Raw genomic sequence first — 17,401 nt, forward strand, 5'->3', positions numbered from 1 at the left:
AGGGAAAAAGCTTTGTAGGACCATGACAGTGGCGTATCTAGGGGATTCCATGGGGCACGTGAACTCATGCTCCCCTTCCTAAATCATGTATAGTAATGTTTTATTTTTTCGATTTTTTTAAAAATATATGTGTGTGCACCCATGCTCAAAGTATTACTATATAATGTGATGGTTATTAGGTGTATCTCTCTAGGTGAGGTTGTGAGTTCAAATCTTATGTCAATCTTGTTATTTTTTCCTCTCTTTTTTCTCTAGAACTAAACGCCCGCGGGAGATGGGCGTGTCTGGTATTTTTTTTGCGTATTAATTACGTACTTTTTCTTTTTATTTCTTTTTTGTTTGGTTTATTCTTCAAAATTTTCACACATTGAAATTCCTATTCTTCTTTTGTCGTTGTGAAATCTTATATGATTAAACAAAATGTTAATATTAAAACTAGTAGTAGTGTATGATGTAGCATATAATCAATGAGTTCAACTGATCCCAATATTTTCAATATGGAAAATAGATATAGATGTAAGAAAATTACTATTTAAAAAAAATTAAACTTATAATTCCAAGTAATGAGTACGCAATCGTAAGAACTAAAGGTTGAACCCATAAAATTTATATTCTGGATCCACCTCTTCTTAATAGTGCACTCATCCTTTCAAAATCCTGGATACGCCTCCGGATCATGATATTTGTGTGGCTATAAAAGTTTCTCATTAAGGGTAAAGTGAATAAACTGAAAAGTTTAAAGTTAGATTAATTCTAAATATAGAAATGTGTCATTTTCTTTTGGAACAGACTAATAAGAAAAGTACGTCACTTAAATTGAAACAGAGAGAGTCTAGTATTCAGTTTTAATATTTTTTCTCTCTTCCACCGGATGTTAGAGCGTGCAAACCAGTGCTATGGCGTTTTTTTATGCGTTCATTTTTGCATAACACGACTTTATAATGATCATAACATTGTATAGTCTAATAAGGACTCATTTCGCTAACGTCAATTTTAGTTCCAAAGTCATTATCAAAATATTTGTATATTAAGAGTTATACTATTTTGATATTATCTCTCGTCTCATTCATACATGTTTCTATCTTTTAATTTATTTCAACTTGTCTAGTGTCCAAACGCTCATTGAACTCTCAAAGCCATAAAACAATATTTTCAATTCCAAAACGACCCCTATGACATAATATAATTATGAGCGCCTTCTTTGATACCTTTCAAATCATCCATTGCTTCAGGGAAGCAAATAGACTAGGAGATGCATTAGCAAATGAAGGAGCATATAACAACTGTGCTAAATGGTTTTATAATGCTCAAGATGTTGCAAGATTGCTTGTTTTAGCCAATGTAGTGATAAAATGTAGGTGGTAAGTTTGAATACTATTCATCGAAAAATTATACTGTATATATAAATAATTATACTGCATATATAAATCAAAAATTACTTTTTATACATGTATATTAAATCTTGAACAGCTCCACTGAACATTTGTCGAGTATTGGTAGCGGTCCACCAATTTTTTGTCGTGACAAGTACTTATCACATCCTATACATATAAGTAAAACACTTGTCGAGTGTAGGTCTAAGTCCTCCAATTTTCGATCGTGATAAATACTTATTGTACCTTATACATAAGCAGAAGTACTAATATTTATCCCTGGCAACAATTGTTTTTCAGAAAACAAAAAGGTTAGTAGGTATATGCGTAGTATGGAAAGACTAGAACTCAATAATAAGACAAGAAACAAAATAAGACTTGCACTTATATGAAGTTTATTCATTTCATGCACAACCACTACAAGTGACCATATACGGCCCCATAACATTTACATGAGAAACATATTAAAGTATCACTAATTACTCAACCCATGATTGATGATTTGCACTTTCAAAATAAATAAAGCTTAGAAGGTAAACGAGGGGTAATTAGAACTTCAACTTGATTAACCTTAGGCAAAGTAACGCCTACGCCTTCTGTCATGTCAATTGGCGTGTTTGATGGCTTACTAAAATCAAAACCTTGAAGCAAGCGACCAAAAGTCAGATGTGTCACTAAAGTCGCAAAACCTATCCCTGGACATGACCGTCTCCCAGAACCAAACGGTATAAATTCAAAATTTTGACCGCGAGCATCTATATTTGCTTTGCTAGTCAAGAATCTATCGGGCATAAACTTTTCGGGCTCTGACCAAATTTCAGGATCGCGATGTACTTTCCACGCATTGATATATAGACGAGTACCTTTAGGAATGTGGTAACCAGTCACTTTACAATCTTGCACTGCTTCGTGTGGTAAAAGAAAAGGAACAGGTGGATACAAGCGCAATGTCTCTTTAACGATAGCCTGAAGGTACACTAAATTTTTTATGTCAGTATCTTCAATCCACCTCTCTTTACCCACTTTCATGTCTATCTCTTCTTGGCCTTGTTTCATAACATGTGGATTGTTCAGTAATAAGGACATTACCCATATCAAATGAACAGCGGTTGTGTCATTTCCATCTAAGATCAAACTCTGCATACATTATTTAATTTTGTTACAGATCGAAAACAAATGTAATTACAATGAATCCCAAGATGGGGTGGAAAATATGGTAATGCGTCATCAGTTTATGCATTTAGAATACACAAAAATCGTAACCATAATAAAAATCCTACTTATTTCGACAGGTAGTCTTTGGGAATATTTTCTTAAATGTGCATCAAATAGGTACTCCTTTACAGTTTATACAGCCAAATTTCTTTTTTAATCTGTTATAAAAAGAATGACCTCTTTCTAAATTTGAATGTAAAAACTTTTATTTTTCCCTTAGTAATTATCTTTTATAACCATACATGTTATAAGATATAGAAAAGAGCCAAAATTGCTCATGTACTATCCGCCTATAGAGGCACTTTCATCCCTCGTTAATAGTTGGGCCTTTTTGTTTTTGCCTCATGCCGTTACAAAAGTGTCATGTATTTGCCCTTATTTTCAAATCCAGCTAACGAAATCTGAAAAAGAATGAAAAATCCAAAAATTGTTAGGGAAAAAGGGCAAAAGTGTTCTCTTGGTATAGTTGAGGGGCAATTTCAGACCCTGTGAAGTGTGAAGTTTTCTTCTTCATAATAATTCTCACTCACATTTTCGCTCATTCAGAAAGATGTCATAATGGATACACGAGGACCTAGGCACTTATTCACTCAGAAAACAATACACACAATTACTCCACCATAACTATCTTGTTCTACCTCCTTAATTTTCAGTCCTACACCCACATAACCCACTAGAATTGATAGCACTCAATTCTCATTTCACACAGGGATTAGAACACCACCACCGACCGATTGCTCTCCTCCATTAACACACACAACACATTTACGGAGCACACAAAGGCAAATCAATCTTCTTCACATGCACAACTTTACTTTTAATTTTCTCAAGAATACACAAATACACGACACCACCATTCTTCTTCATTTTTACTATCTATGTATCTCTCTATTAAAAGCCCTACTGATTCCATTAACATAACCATCATGTGAACCGTTTAATCCTTACACCATTCTCAACACTCAAAACCCCCCAAAATAGAGCTTCTTACAGATAGAGTTTAGATGAAAGAAAGACTGTAAAGAAGAAACAGAAAGGAAAAGAAAAAGAAAATAGAAAGAAAAAGGAGTAGGATAAGCTAATTGAAAAGAGCCAAAATTGGCCCCAAACTATATGAATATTACACTTTCGCCCTTTTCTATAAGAACTTTTGGATTTTTTATTTTCTTTATGATTATGTTATCTGGATTTAAAAATAAGGGCAGATCGACTTTTGTAACGTAGGGGGGAATGACCAACTATTAATGGAGACTGAAAGTGCCCCTCGAGGCAATTTCGAGTAAGATATTTAAAATCACAATTTTTAAAGTTAGGATTCAACTCCCATTTATTTTTTAGTCTCTCCATTTCTTCAAATTTCTATTTGGATTAGAACATTTGTCATAGTTAAAAATTAATGGATGAGATTTAATTGAATAAAATAAATCCTAACCATGATTAAACGTATTTAATTTCTTTCTTTATCCATTCTCAAATAATATCTTTTGTCTCTCTTAACGCCAGAACTTTTCATAATTTCTCCCTCTACGCGCCAAAATATATCTGCTCTCAGGGAAATACCAAAAATCATGGTAGTTGAGAAAATCTTTCAGTTTTTTACCATGAAAATCCAGTCCTAAAGGAACTGCTCAAGTCTTTCCTTATATAAATCTCAAGAAAAACAATTCATGATACTTTCGGTTTACTTCTTTGGGAACGCTGATGCGGATACTTTTACACGGCTAAGTTGAAAAAAGTTGCTTTGAAATTGGTCCTAAGATTGGAACTTACTTCTATCATTTGTACCGTTCTTAAATTATTATCAAATATTGGAACTTACTTCTAATATTTTTTAATTTTTAATGATAATGTAAGAAGATTTTGTAAAAGTGAAAAAAATTAACTCGCGGAAAGAAAATTACTATTTTTGTAGAAGTAAAAAAAATTAACTCACGGAAAAGAAAATTACTACGAGAAAAAGAGAAGAAATCTTAGATAATCTGTACCTATAATTATGGGATTGCAAAAAGATATTATTTGAGAATGGATAAAGGAATTAATTAAATACTTTAACAATGGTTAGAGTTTTATTTTATTCAATTAAATCTTATCCATTGATTTTTAACCGTAACAAGTGTCTCTAATCCAAGTAGGAACTTGGAAAAATGGAAAGACTAGAAAATGATGGGGAGTTCCTTCCTCAAAGTTTTAGCCACATAAATGCTATGACATAGCTTAAAGTTACTAGTTTTAAAATTCTTCCTTCTTTTCTTAAATCTCGTGCAAGTAAAATATGTGCATATAAATTGAAATGGAGAAAGTATAAAATTAAACAGCATTGGCGACATAAACTTACCAAGACTGTCGACTTGATCACAGTGGCCTGAGAAAAACCATAGGCTTTGAATTCATTAAGTTGTGTTACCTTAAGCATGGCATCTATGGCATCTTGATCCTTATTGTTTACATCCTTGTTCATCATATGATCATCCAACCATCCTTGAAGAATAGAATCTAAGTCTTTGTAAATTTTGTTCATCAATTGTATATGACCTTGGAAATCAAAGTATTTGAACAATGGGAATGGAATTGCGTCATATAAAACAATTTGCCCTACAACAAACATGATGCCCTTAAATGCCTTTCTGAAACGTTGTGCCTCTTCATCCTCCTCTATGTTGCTATATCTCTTGCCACAAATTGTCTTCACGATTATGTTTAAAGTCAATTGTTCAAACCATTTACTTATATTCACTTTTTGCATGTTGTTTTTGCCTAGCGTCAAAGAATATAATTCTTTGATGCTAGTTTCCAATTCAGAAACACGTATGTGTTTCATTTTCTCGAGTTTAGTACTCGAGAGTACATGTTGTAGGGCTAGTTTGCGCACTTGGTTATAATAAGGACCAAAATTAGCATAAGTAAACCTCGCATACTTGTACCCGATGCTTTCACCAGCCATAGAAGTTGGTCGGGCAGCGAAGTCCTTATCATGCGTTGTGAGACAATCCTTAGCTGCTTCCCAATTGTTGACAATCAAATAGGGGTACATCCCTATTCTCAGTGTGAAGACAGGTCCATATTTATCTGCCAAAGCGCCCAATATTCGGGGAAATGGGATATTCTTATCAGTACCACTCAGCTGACGAAGATGGCCTATAATAGGCCATGCCCCTGGGATTTCAGGGGCTAATTTTCTTGAAGTGAGTGTTCTTCTCCATAAGATAATAGACAAGAACACAAAGGCTAAAAGCCCTAAAAGAGCTTGAAAATGGGAAGAAATATGATAATCCATTATTTCTAAGGAAAAGGAGGCTAGAACTGACTAGGAAAACTATATTGCAAAATGTTAGAGGCCTTCTCTGTTTGTGCAGAACAAAGTCCAAGGTACTTATGGGAGATGATTTGATTTTTACTTTATGAAGTATCCACTTGTTGAGTGCAGAAACATGTGCTCTGTCCGTTTCAATTTAAAAGAGGTAGTTTAACTCGCCACGAACTTTATAAAAAAAAAAAAAAATTATTTTTGAAACTTGTGATATTAAAAGTTTAAGGGGTAAAAACTTTATGGGGTCATGATATTTATGTGGTTATAAAAGCTTTTCATTAAATTTAAAATACAACAACAACAACCCAGTATAATCTCACTAGTGGAGTCTAGGGAGGGTAGTGTGTACGCAAACCTTACCCCTACCATGAGGTAGAAAGACTATTTCCAATAGACCCTCGTCATCCTTCCCTCAAAGAACTCCCCACCTTGCTCTTGGGGTGACTTGAACTCACAACCTCTTGGTTGGAAGTGGAGCTTGCTTACCATTAAATTTTATTTTATTAAATTTAAAATGAAGAGTTTAAAATTGAATTATTAGCTTTATGTGGTCATAATATTTATGTGGTTATAAAAGTTTTTCATTAAAGATAAAATAAAAAGTTTAAAGTTGAATTATTTTCAATTATAAAAATATATTATTTTTTCTGAAACGGACTAATAAGGAAAATGTATCATCTAAATTTAATACACGGAGTATCACTTATTTTATGCTGCAAGTAAATTATTGAAGCAACATAACTTGTAGAACAAGAGGGATATGTTTGCAGCATATGATCACGTGAGTGCATTGTAAGGGGGAATCTCTTTTTCATTATTTTTGCATTTTGTCGTCCACATATTTACTTCTCCCTTTATTTTTATAGTCCGGCCAAGTGCTAACAACCAAATATATATCTTGCATACAACAACAAGCTAGCTAACTTAATTAGACCTTCAGATGTAGTGACGAAAATAAATTGAAAATGATGGGGTAACTAGAATTATGAGGAGAGAATATTAATAAAATGCACCAGTATATAATCTTCGTGTCAGGAAAAGTTAAACCCAGACGCCACTGAAATTTGATATTTAATCTTGCCCCTAAACTCTTCAGGAATCTTATAAGCATATTTTATGAAATATACACAAGGTTTTGGCCCTCCGATCCCATTACCTTTCTCCAATGGCAGAGCGTTCAAATAAATATGTAGGTTAATAATAATATAATGATACAATGAGAATAATAATACACAGATTGTTATGTGGTAAATAGAATTGTCTAATTAAGGGTCTTTGAGTCTGAAATTATAATGAAGTGTTTGGTTTTCAATACTAAAATCCGCATAACTTATGCAAAATTAACATCGAAAGCCAAACACTAGCTGTAGTACTAATTATGTGGAGATTATATTAATTCATGTAAAATTTTATATCAAAACAAAACATTATTGTACTAATCCAAGAGTTCTACAATTTCTGCTAGGTTGTAAAGGTATACACAATTTGTTGTTTTCGCGCAATTTAGTTCTTACACGTCAGAATAATATTTTTCCTTTGGCTAGGAAGCTAAGTAATCTACGAGTGAATGCTATCAACAATATGATCAGCCGACGTCGTACGCGTCACATACTACACCACTTCAATGGGTCATGCCACATTAGTGATAGTGGGTTGAGGTCTTGTACAATGATTGATATGAGTCAATCATTACACAATCAATCACTCAATTTGGACTCAATTACCCTTTATTAATAAGTGTTTTACTTGTACTAGCATCACTGTTTTAAAAGGGTTTTTCTAGGTTCGAGAGCATTATCTTAAAGCCTCGAAGACTTCATGCCTGGGGCTAAGGGCGTTCATGATTCGATTTGGATCGATTTTTCCCTAAAAAAAAATTAAACTAAATAAGTCGGTTTTTTAAATATTGAAATCAAACCAAACCAATTAAGTCGATTTTTTATCGATTCGGTTTTTGTCGGTTTTTCGCTTTTTTTATATTTTTTGTCGGTTTTTTCCTAAATATGACATACACTACCAAACGCATATTCCGGCGAGTACATTTTCAATGTAACGCTATCAAATCAATTGTTCTTTGAGAAATCTATTATTTATCAAGATATATTGATGATAATTGACTCAAATAGTGATAAATAACTTAAGTACTCAATTAAAAATAAATTATTTTTAACATGAAATAAATTCTTGTACTTAATAAAAGAAAGCTACCAATCAAACTAGAAGGCAAAAAATTAGATTATTATAATAGCAAAGAACTAGATTACAAATACAAATAACTAATATGTACCATAAAATTTTAGAAACTTTATATAAAAATATACATATATATATGTGTAATAATAAATTTAAATAGCTACTTTTATAGTCGGTTTGCTTCTCTTTTTTTTTATTAAAACCAAAACCAAACCAAATTTGATCGGTTTTTAAAATTTAAAACCTAAACCAAACCAAATCTAAAAATATCAGTTTTTTGGCCGGTTTGGTTTGGTTTTCGGTTTGGTTCGGTTTTTCGAGTTTTTATGAACACCCCTACGTTGGGCTTAGTTCTTTGAGGCTTATGCTCCCAAGCATCCGAATGTGCGTCCTAAACACGCTTAATACTTAACGCTCATCACTCGCACAACATGGTTGAATTTACTAATTACTACTGTTGACTCTCAAAATTCTTTAACAGATAAATGATTAAAATTCTTTTTATCTATAGGAATATAAAAATTGTGAGTAACTCAAATAACGAACCATAATATTGCATATTTACTAATTGAGAATATCGTGAGCATGAATATCATTTGAATATTTCTCAAGAAAATATATAACCAAAATTTATATTTTTACTTGATAGATCTTCATGTCTTAGTTCTATGTCTCTCAAAATTCTCATACATTTATCATTGTGCTATCTAAAAATTATTTTATATTTACTCATGAGGGAGTAATATTTTAAATTGTAGTGTTGATAAAATTTATTGAGTATTTACTTTTAAGGAGGTAAATATGCAATTTGATAATATTTTTTAAAAAATATGATTTTTAATTATTTTAAAGTTAAGATGTTGTAGTTGATTTATATTTTATAGTAACTTTAACAGTATTATATTATTTATACTTATAAAATATGCTAGATAAATTATTTTATATGAGTTTCTTTAATTCTTTTTTGTTTTCTTGAAATTTTAATTTATCTTTTATATTTTGTTGTGTAATAATACTATATTATTAATTCATAAACTTAAGAAAGTAAAAATTTGTGGGGCTTACTGTTGCAGCCAAACGCACACGCAAGTATGCGCGGTCGTCAAGTAATAAAGTGATAAGATAGACTGTCAAACCCACAAGGACTTGTTATCAACTATTAACTAAATTAAACTATCCCAATTATCTAAACAAGAATTGAACCCGAAGCATTTGATTCTAACTAATTAAAATAAAGAAAAATAAATAGTAAACTTTGAACAAAGAATAGCATATTTTTATGTTGTCAATGCGATGAAAATAATCTTGGGTTACGTGATATCTAACAATCATATTGTATTCTTCAATTGAACTGACTAACTAATTCATCTAGTTCATTAGTTGACAGGGTTAACTGTCGAGTTCTTACTCCCCTATTCAAGCTAATCTAATGCCTATATGTCTCTGGAATTAGAACTAACAAGAATGCATTTATAATTCTTGTACATCAACCAAGCAAGGCAATTAGGTATATGTCTATCCTAACCGCAAATTCGTTCCCCAGTGCCCAGGGTCAAGAACTTTCTCTACTCTATCCTATGTGCAATCTAAAATTCTCACTTTTGAGTTCAACTCTAGATTTGTAAATAGTATTCAATTGGTGATCAGGCAATTAAATAATTAAGCGCAAGATTGAATAAATAAACGAATATGTTAAATTAAGAAAGCAAAATCAATATCTGAATAACAATAGTCATGAAAGAACCACAATTCTAGAATTTGAAGTCTAGATTCATATAAACATGGTAGCAAAACAACAAATCATACAAAGAAACATAAAAATTACTAAGTTTGGTTTAAGAAAGATGAAATTTGATGAATTTCGGCCTCCACGACGGCTCTGTGCTTATGTTTTCTCTCAAAAACGTCCTCTGCTCTCCAATACAGGTTTAGGACACCTTTTATATGAGTTGGGAGTGTGTAAGGCTGAAAAAATCAAAGTCCCGGGTGAAATAGGAAAAATTCCGCAGTGCAGGATCCAGGCCAGCACCAGGCGCTGGACTGCCGCTAGTTCCAGTAACGTTGTTGCCACATAATTTCTTGTTCCTTTACATATTTGCATGTTTCCATCATTGCATCATAATGATACAATCATTAGGCCCACTATATAGTCATACCATTTTGGTCCAATTAGATATATTCCGTAAGCAATTCACAATGAGCTCTCACTACTTCAGTGAATATATTTTTTGCACTTAGTTTATTTTTTTCCACCTCATCACTTCGGGTTGGCTCCTACACATAACAATACTAACACATAACAATACTAAAATTTAGTTTAATTCATTGCAATTACACATTAGAACCAATAATAATAGAGTAAGATGTAAGGCAATTCATATACAAAAATATATATTTTTGACCGAACATCAATACCCCACACTTAAACTCTTGCTCGTCCTCGAGCAACCTAGACTTTTCTACCTTAAGAACAACTCAAGATACCACATCATGAGGGAACATAAAGCAACTAAACACACCACACCTATGAATATGGTTGATAACAACAATTAAGCTAGAGTATATGGAATCACAAACACTTTCCCTTTTGTTTTTGCCATTCTTCAAAAGAAACATTCATAGCGACATGCCCATAACAATCCTAGCATCAAAAATCGACTCAACATCACAATGCACTCATGGCTCGAACACCCACATCGCAGAGAAGTCTAATAATGTTACCTATTCCTCGAGAAACCACGTGCCCTCACAACAAGAACTAGAGAGTAAGTTGAATCAACACATTTGAATCTCATGATCAAATAAAATTTAAACACTCACATGTATCAAAGAAATCGCTCACTCTCACAAAGAAGTCACAGGCATGCAATTGGTACCATATGCTTGCCCTTAATGTGAATTTCTACTAATGTAGGATCACTCGATCTAAAACCAATTAGAACTTTTCATGGTTGTAATGTGGGCTAAGGGACATGTAGGATATATTTTAGTAATAGTAACTCACCCTCCTAACCACTTTAACACATCACAAAATTACTTTAAGCGCAAATTCTTCAATCCCAACTTCAATTTCACAAACAAGATCACCCTCCAAAAATATTTTCTTTTTCTGTAAGCGTTATCGTCATTTACACTCCACTAGCAAAAATAAGAAATTTATTCATCTGTATTTTTTTTTCTCTTTTTTTCAACTAATTTTTTTTTCTCTTTTGTACTTTCTACTAGTGACATATTCTTTTACAAAACAAATGAACCTTTCTTCCTTTCATTGGTTTCACTCAAAAGCCACCCGACACTTAGTCCCTTCTTACTTCTTCTAGCGCTCATTTCACATTTAAAGTGCTTTAAAAGGTAAAAGGATCAAAACAATATTAATTAAGAATAAAAAGGGTATAGACTTATAACATGGGTGCCAAATAAAAGTCTTTAGGCTCAAAAGGGTTAATTGGGGATAAATTTTATTTGTGATAAGTATTTATGCTCAAAAATATCAAAGAAAGCCTAAAATCATTTTTCAAACAGAGCATTCTTCAACTCACATATCGGGAAAGTTCTAGATACAAGTACAATACATAGACTACACAAAAACCTCACCACATATACATGGCACATGACTCACTAAGGACGGTCTTATTCCGACTCTCAGCTAATGCAAGTATTCACAAAGCCACATGATATTAAGCATTAAGCACAAAGTGAAAATAAGTAAAGTAAATGAGACATATGCGCCACAAAACATGCTATCCAATTTATAAAGGCATCATGATCAATTTTAAAATATAGGAAATGTACTACACATGCCAAAGTCTAAATATGCTACTATTAAACAAGTCAAGAGCTCCTAGAAATCTCATATTTATTCCTCCATTTATTTCCTAAATTCTAATCTACTCTAAAAAATTGAAAAACTACTACCCGATTCAAACTATATCCCATGAAAAAAAACCGAGGCACAAAGAAAAACCACGGAAAAATATTACTACCTAAAAAACAAAAAGACATACTTTTGTATTTTTTTAATTTTTAAATTTTTTTTGCTAGACTTTAATCCCTCAAGAAAACTGTCTAGGAGATTCATCGTCAGTAAAAGTCCAATATTTTTCAATTTCGTTTTTTAATTAATTACTTAAAATACTACACTACTCTAAAAAACAAAAATACGAAACTGAAAAAAAGAAAAGAAATTAACATACTAATATAATACTTCTAATGATCTAAAAGAATTCTTCCACCCCACACTTAAAAGAGTGATGTATCTTCAATGCACAAATAAAGCAAAAAATAACGAGGGTGGATAAGAAACTCCCTGAAAGGCCAAAGGTCGAAGCACTAGCAGCTCACAGGATACTCAGACTTCTCCAAAAGATGGTCCATTGTGCGGGTATCTCACAATAGGTCCAAACATCTGGCTTGCTTTTGCATACTTCCAGTGGCTTTTGTTCATATGCTCATAATCCTACAAAATAAAAAGAAATACTACAAAAATAATATAATAAAAACAAAATCAACAAAAATAAAAGAAAGCAGTAAAGCTGGGTTGCCTCCCAACAAGCGCCTAATTTAACGTTGTGACACGATGTGAACCCATTTTTCCTCCACCTTAAACTTATGAATTGTATCCCTAATATGGCATCCAGTCTGCGGCTATGCTCCAGTAGTGGGGCTACAAAGATAACTAGGCCAAGTAATAAATTTTTCACGCTGCACTTCTCGGCCTTTAGATGAGGAATGTAATTTTTGCTTTTTGGCATGACAAATTCAAGAATATAGGCACTCACATCCTTACTCTTTGATTCCCCCATAGGCTCAGATGGCTCGATTACTATCTTACTATCTAAACACAATGTGGAAAAATGATTGGAATGAGGTCTAATGCACCTTAACTCATGAATTATACTACTATTTACATCCCCGTATACACACACACACACACACACACACTCAATTCTCCAAAAGTAATGTAATTTACTCTCTCATATGACTCTAGAGCACACTTCTCAATATTGGCATCATCAAGAAAAACATGGTCTAATGACTGGTATTCTTGTGTTTAGCTCCTCAATTTGGTCTAGAATATTTTTTTTCAACTTCACACAACTCATCATTAAATTGTTGGGTAAAAAGACGGGCCATAAAAGTCTTTCGTCAACCAAACGTCTTCATCAATAACCTTACCTACGGATATTTCATTCCTAGATATCATGTTGAGAGAACTAGAAACACACTAAGAGAAAGATCAAATTGTTATAAAAATAAAAATATTTATAAAAAGGAAAAAAAAACTTGTAAAGATGAAAGTAAAAGTCTAATCTAGAAAATAAGCTAATTCTAAGTCCCCGACAATGGCGCCAAAGCCTTGTTGAGGCCAAACACACATGGAAGTATACGCGGTCGTCAAGTAATAAAGTGATAAAATAGAGTGTTGAACCCACAAGGACTTGTTATCAACTATTAACTAAAATAAACTATCCCAATTATCTAAACAAGAATTGAACTCGAAGCATTTGATTCTAACTAATTAAAATAAATAGTGAACTTTAAACAAAAGAATACCAGATTTTTATGTTATCAATGCGATGAAAACGATCTAGGGTTATGGGATATCTAACAATCCTATTGTATTCTTCAATTAAATTGACTAACTAATTCATCTAGTTCATTGGTTGACATGGTTAATATTGCTCGTAAGAATCTGTCGAGTTCTTGCTCGCCTATTCAAGCTAACCTAATGCCTATATGTCTATGGAATTAGAACTAACAAGAATTCATTTATAATTCATGTACATCAACCAAACAAGGCAATTATGTATATATCTATCCTAACCGCGGATCCGTTCCTCGATGCCCGGGGTCATGAACTTGCTCTACTAAATCCTATGTGCAATCTAAAATTTCCACTTTCGAGTTCAACTCTAGATTTATAGATAGTATTCAATTGGTGATCAAATAATTAAATAATTTAGCGCAAGATTGAATAAATAAACCAATATGTTAAATCAAGAAAGCAAAATCAATATCCGAATAACAATAGTCATGAAAGAACCACAACCCTAGAACGTGAAGTCTAGCTCCACATAGACATGGCAGCAAAATAACAAATCATACAAAGAAACATAAAAATTACTAAGTTTGGCGGAAGAAAGATAGAATTTGATGAATTTTGGCCTCCACGACGGCTCTGTGCTTTTGGTTTTCTCTCACAAACGTCCTCTACCCTCCAAAATAGGTTTAAGACCCCTTTTATACGACTTGGGGGTATGAAGGGACAAAAAAGTTAAGTCTCGGACGAAATAGGAAAAATCCCGTAGTGCAGGGTGTGAGCACCTAATTTTTTACTATATTTGAATTTTTATCACCTTCTACTATGTAAATATTTTCAGAATATATAATATATATATTTTTAGCTTTGTTACACTTATATATATATATATATATATATATATATAGTAAAAATTAATAATAATTTAAAATGTCAATTATTACTATTAGTATTATTTTTATTTTTATCTTTTTTGTTAAATAAAATGAATTAAAAACCGAAAATAAATAAAAAATTATTATTATTTAAAAAAAAAACAAATTTCGGATGGGAATTAAAAAATAGGAAAATTAGAAATATAAAATTAAAAAGTAAAAGTAAAAGTAGGTGGAAATTGTTTAATAAAAAAAGTAAAAGAAATTGGAAAATTAAAAAAAAAGAGTAAAAGAATGTGGAAATTTAAAAAATAAAAAGTAAAAGAAAATTGAAATTAAAAAATAAAAGTAAGGGTAGCTGAAAATTTTAAAAAAGTAAAATAAAATTAAGTGGAAATTAAAAAAAAGAAAAGTAGAATAAGTGGGAAATAAAAAAAGAAAAGTATAAAAGTGGGAATTTAAATATAATAAAAGTAAAAAATTAATAAATAAAAGTAAAGGAAAGTGGGGAATTATTTTTCAAAATAAAATAAGAAAAATGGGAAGTGGAAATTCTTTTTAATTAAAATAAAAAATAAAAATAAATAATAAAAAAAATCTGAAAATTCCGAAAATATTTCTATAGATAGAAGAGAAATGTGAGGAAAAAAAGGAGGGGGAGAGAGAGAAAAAGATAGGAGGAAGGAATTGAGAAAAAATTTATTTTCTTCTTCTAGGATAAGGAAATTTCTACTTGTGTCATTCTTTCTTCGTTTTTCTTTCGAAAAATCCAGCAAAATCACCTCCCCAAAAAATAGCTTTAAACCCAGCAAAAACAAGTCACTAAATCACCGGTCTTTCAAGGTCGATCGAGGTTGCAAGTCGCTATTTGTTGTTCGAGGTTTCGTGGCCGGTGAAAGCTCCAATCAACACTCGTCGAATTGTTTAGCGCTCTTGTAATTTCATCTCTGTTAATTTATATCAAAGGTCCGTTATATCCCTTTCTTCACTGATTATAATTGTCCATTAACCTTCTTGTCTATTGGTGTGATTATTGGGTAGCATGAAGTAGTAGTTCACTCTATTGATATTTGGATCATTTGAATCTGATTGTTTCCTTGTTCATATGTTTATTGGACCATGATGTTAATTTTAGAGTTGCAAAGTTTTATTTTGAATCACTGTAATTTGGCTTGTTTACTAATTTTGTTCATGAGATTGTGGTGTCATTAGTTTTGTTTAAGTAATGTACAGAATATGGGATAATGGGTTGGATAATTTGCTTGGGCCACGATTTGTTTCTAAGGAAATTGGTTTTTGGGCTGTTGGAGAAGAAAAGATTTTGGGCCAAAAGATTTAGTCTCATCAGACCCAAAGTAATAAATAACATAGCTAGCTCATCTTTCTCTAAACTAGCCCACTTTTTTATAAATAATAAATCCAATTCTTCCACAAATAATTACATATCTCATGACCTTACAATAATCTCAAAATTAGTAATTGAATAATATTCGAACATCGTAGCTTGCTTTAGGCGCGATTAATAATAAATCATCGTGATTGTGGGTACGGTTCCCGTGGCATGGCCACGATACGTAATCCCCAATTCGAGTGTGCGTTTCACGTGACTCGATCACAACTTCAAACAATAATAAATAAAATTAAACGCGTTGTAGATTGCGGGTGCATTTCACATGATGCGATTTGCGATGTGTATAAACAATGAGTGTACGACAACGTAACTCGTCTAATATTAATTCCATAAAGTTTAAAATGCAGTAATATAATAAAAGCGGTAAAAGGAATAAAAATGCACATATAGGTTTAAAACATGTATTCAATTAAATAACTAGGCCAATTATTAACAGTTGAGCGACCGTGCTAAAATCACAGAACTCGGGAGTGCCTCACACCTTCTCTCGGGTTAACAGAATTCCTTACCGGATCTTCTGTGTTTGCAGACCATAAATAAGAGTCAATTTTCCTCGATTTGGGATTCTAAAATAAATTGATGACTTGGGACACCATAAATTATTCCAAGTGACGACTCTGAATAAATAAATAATCTCATTTCGAATAATGTCACTTAAATTGGAAAAAAACTCCCTATCCTCTATCCCCTTGGGAAAAAGGAGGTGTGACACAGGGTACAAGCGTTGGACCGGCGCTAGATCCAGTAACGTTGTTGCCACTTAATTTCTTCTTCCTTTACATCTTTGCATATTTCCATCATTGCATAATAATGATACAATCATTAGGCTCACTATATAGTCATACTATTTTGGTCCATTTAGATAAATTTTGCCGAGCAATTCACAACGAGCTCTCACTACTTTAGTGAATATATTTTCTGCACTGACTTAGTGTATTTTTCTCCACCTCTCGCCCTTTCCCTTTCAAATCACTTTGGCTCCTACACATAACAACACTAAAATTTAGTTTAATTCATTGCAATTACACATTAGAACCAATAATAATAGAGTAAGATGTGAGGCAATTCATATACAAAAATACATATTTTTAGCTTAACATCACTTACGTCCTGTGTCTTGAAGCTTTCGCCTCGTCCCGTATTAAGTAAAATGTTCCACCTCACGCCCTTGCTTTTTAAAATATTGACTAGCATTCGCTTATAGTTTTCTTGTCTTTCATTGTAGCCAAATACTAGTCCAAGTCGCCTTAACTTTCATATGCAAAGCTTTTTATTTGTGACTCGTTTAGTATGGAGTAAGGGTGGCATGTGGGCCGGTTAGGACCGGGCTCGGCCCATGACCGCAAGCCCAAATGGGCGGTGGGCCTAACCGGTCCTAACCGGATAGGACCAGGACGGTGGGGAGGTGGGCTGGATAGTCCACGGTCCCATAGGCGAGGCCCGCAAGACCGGGACCGGCTGGGAAGTGGGTCGGTTCAAGCGTTATGG

General features: G+C 32.6%; 1 protein-coding gene across 1 annotated transcript; it reads right to left on the reverse strand.

The window, feature by feature from the left end:
- Positions 1–1,745: 1,745 nt before the first annotated feature.
- LOC104108880 (nicotine N-demethylase CYP82E3-like) lies at positions 1,746–5,957 on the reverse strand. The gene is made up of 2 exons (XM_009618024.4): positions 4,924–5,957; positions 1,746–2,510 (listed from the first exon to the last, which is right to left on the reverse strand). Exons 1-2 carry the CDS (start codon positions 5,860–5,862, stop codon positions 1,884–1,886), a joined length of 1,566 nt encoding a protein of 521 aa, XP_009616319.1. The 5' UTR covers positions 5,863–5,957; the 3' UTR covers positions 1,746–1,883.
- Positions 5,958–17,401: the final 11,444 nt, after the last annotated feature.

The sequence above is a fragment of the Nicotiana tomentosiformis genome, chromosome 8 (assembly GCF_000390325.3).
Source record: "Nicotiana tomentosiformis chromosome 8, ASM39032v3, whole genome shotgun sequence".
NCBI lineage: Eukaryota > Viridiplantae > Streptophyta > Magnoliopsida > Solanales > Solanaceae > Nicotiana > Nicotiana tomentosiformis.